Source organism: Nanorana parkeri, unplaced genomic scaffold (genome assembly GCF_000935625.1).
Source record: "Nanorana parkeri isolate BGI_ZX_2015 unplaced genomic scaffold, ASM93562v1 scaffold339, whole genome shotgun sequence".
Lineage (NCBI taxonomy): Eukaryota > Metazoa > Chordata > Amphibia > Anura > Dicroglossidae > Nanorana > Nanorana parkeri.
In genome coordinates this window covers 770,899-773,017 of record NW_017306607.1, presented here as the reverse complement: position 1 = coordinate 773,017, position 2,119 = coordinate 770,899, and the positions used below count along the sequence as shown (strand labels likewise).

The following is a 2,119-nucleotide window of genomic DNA, read 5'->3' as shown; positions in this document are numbered from 1 at the left end:
GAGTTGGCTTATAGTTTGGCGTTTCCTTTTTTGAACATTCTCATGGCGTGGGGCATTTTATATTTGGACTTCGTATTTTGGAAAGTCGTATTTTGGTCATGAAGGGGATTATACCCAGTTCTCCTGCCATGAAGTTCCTTGTTCAGGCACTTCCTGTCATAGGGTGACAAAACTCTGTTCTGATCTCCCAAGCTTGATAGTGCATTGCCACCTTGTCTGACAGGACATGTCTGATGAAGGGACCCTGAGTGAGTGGCCCCAAAACTTTGCTTTGTGGCGAGATGCGTGTACATCAATAATAAAATGACCAGTCGTTGAAGATTTTACTTTGGGTGTGTTGGTGATATACTTTACTACTTCCAACACTTTGTTCTTGTCTCTCAAGCTTGCCAGTGCATTGCCACCTTGTCTGGCAGGTCTCTGATGGAGTCTACTAGCGTCCTTTTTAATACACATTACACAGACATGGCCCACTGACTGTCAGCCCACCCTGAGAACTGGCATGCAGTCATCGCTGTAAGGAGGCTGCAGCAGGTCCGCAGCACTGAGATTAAAAAATGAATAGGGGAAAACAAATATTTGATGAAAAAATAGCAGTTGTGTATGATGCACATTGCTTTAGCCAACTAACTATCCTTCTGTTGGGGTTTACATTTGTAGCAAATATATAAAAACTTCTAGTATAATTTACAAAGCTCATTCCATAAGGCTGCAGAATTATCCATGACATTGGTGTGCAGGGCAATCTATAGCAACCAGCGAGGTCTAACGCCAGTTGCCAGTTGGATCATTTAAAACTTCAGCCAAAACTTCTCTTTTAAACATTTATTTTTTTTATAGTATCCGATGGCGTGGAAAATGGTTGGAATCTGTCCGATGTTTATAGTACTTGGGCTATGAATCAAAATGAGATGAAAACAATATCTGGACCCATTGAAGAATAACATTAGGTCATTGTTGAGCTGGTCCTGATATATAGTTTTGATAAATGTATATGCATAACCCTGACAAATGGGATATTCTAATACCCCAAAACAGGTGGGATCATTTACTCTACTATCCAAGATTCTGTGATTTATTAAGATTAGTTTGCCTGCTCATCTGTCATCACTGAAAGTAAAAACAAATCCCAAATATTTTGTTCCCACAAGAACAGGAATAGATGGGGAAAGCTTCCAATGGAGACACTAGTTCTGGTGGCCCTGCTGCCCCCCAGAGATTTTCCTCACATTGGAGGAATTTCCTCTTGCTTCCTGTTGTGGCTATTAGACAGGAGGTGAAGGGAAATCTCTCTAATTGTACACAGATGGGGGGGGTGGGGGAAAGCTGATGGGTTATAACCTTCCCTTATGCTATCCAAAAGATAAAAAGCTTTGGGTTCAGTTCAATTTTAAATTAGCCAGTCAGTGCTTCCAGCTTTGCTAGGTTCAGTGTAGCCCTTGCTGTGGGTTAATGCACAGGCAATTGTGTCTTATTCTGTTTATGCAGAAAAACCTCTTCTTAAAGCACTTGTTGTGTCTGCTTAGTGGCACTATGAGTTGTCGTGGAAGAGGAGATAAATGCACCGCTTTTGGGTGAAGAGGTGGCCACACGTGCCATACTACTTCAATCGGTGGTGTGACATTCTCTAGGCCAGTACTTGTAATCTGGAGACTCTACTGTCCTTTTAGAATTGTAATAAAAGCAGTAAGCTAAGCTGTAGTAGTCCTATATAAGAATGATACATAACAAAAAATTTCTTCTTGGACACCACACAGTAGCGATCTCTCTTTAAAAATCAAAATGTGCTCATCAGTGTTCCTCATTTCTTTGCAGATGTAAAGAAAGATTGGTCTGATCACGCGTTATGGTGGGAGAAGAAGAAAACATGGCTCCTGAAGACTCACTGGACCCTCGACAAATATGGTATCCAGGCTGACGCCAAGCTCCAGTTCACCCCACAGCACAAACTGCTCCGGTTGCAGCTGCCCAACATGAAATACGTGAAGGTGAAAGTGAATTTCTCCGACCGAGTCTTCAAAGCCGTCTCTGACATCTGCAAGACTTTCAGTAAGTAGGGCGGGGGGGGGGGAGGGTTTGGGGGGCTCTTGTGAGGCACGGTATTTCTGTGGGGGTGGGC

General features: G+C 42.9%; 1 protein-coding gene across 1 annotated transcript in view; it reads left to right on the top strand.

Moving 5' to 3' along the window:
- The window catches only part of FERMT2 (fermitin family member 2), a gene marked incomplete at its 3' end in the record, with an annotated part of 84,974 nt that overhangs the window by 31,013 nt on the left and 51,842 nt on the right, over positions 1–2,119 (top strand). Inside the window, exon 2 of the mRNA XM_018558429.1 lies at positions 1,816–2,049. Coding sequence (XP_018413931.1) covers positions 1,816–2,049 — 234 coding nt within the window. The remainder of the gene's footprint in view (positions 1–1,815; positions 2,050–2,119) is intronic.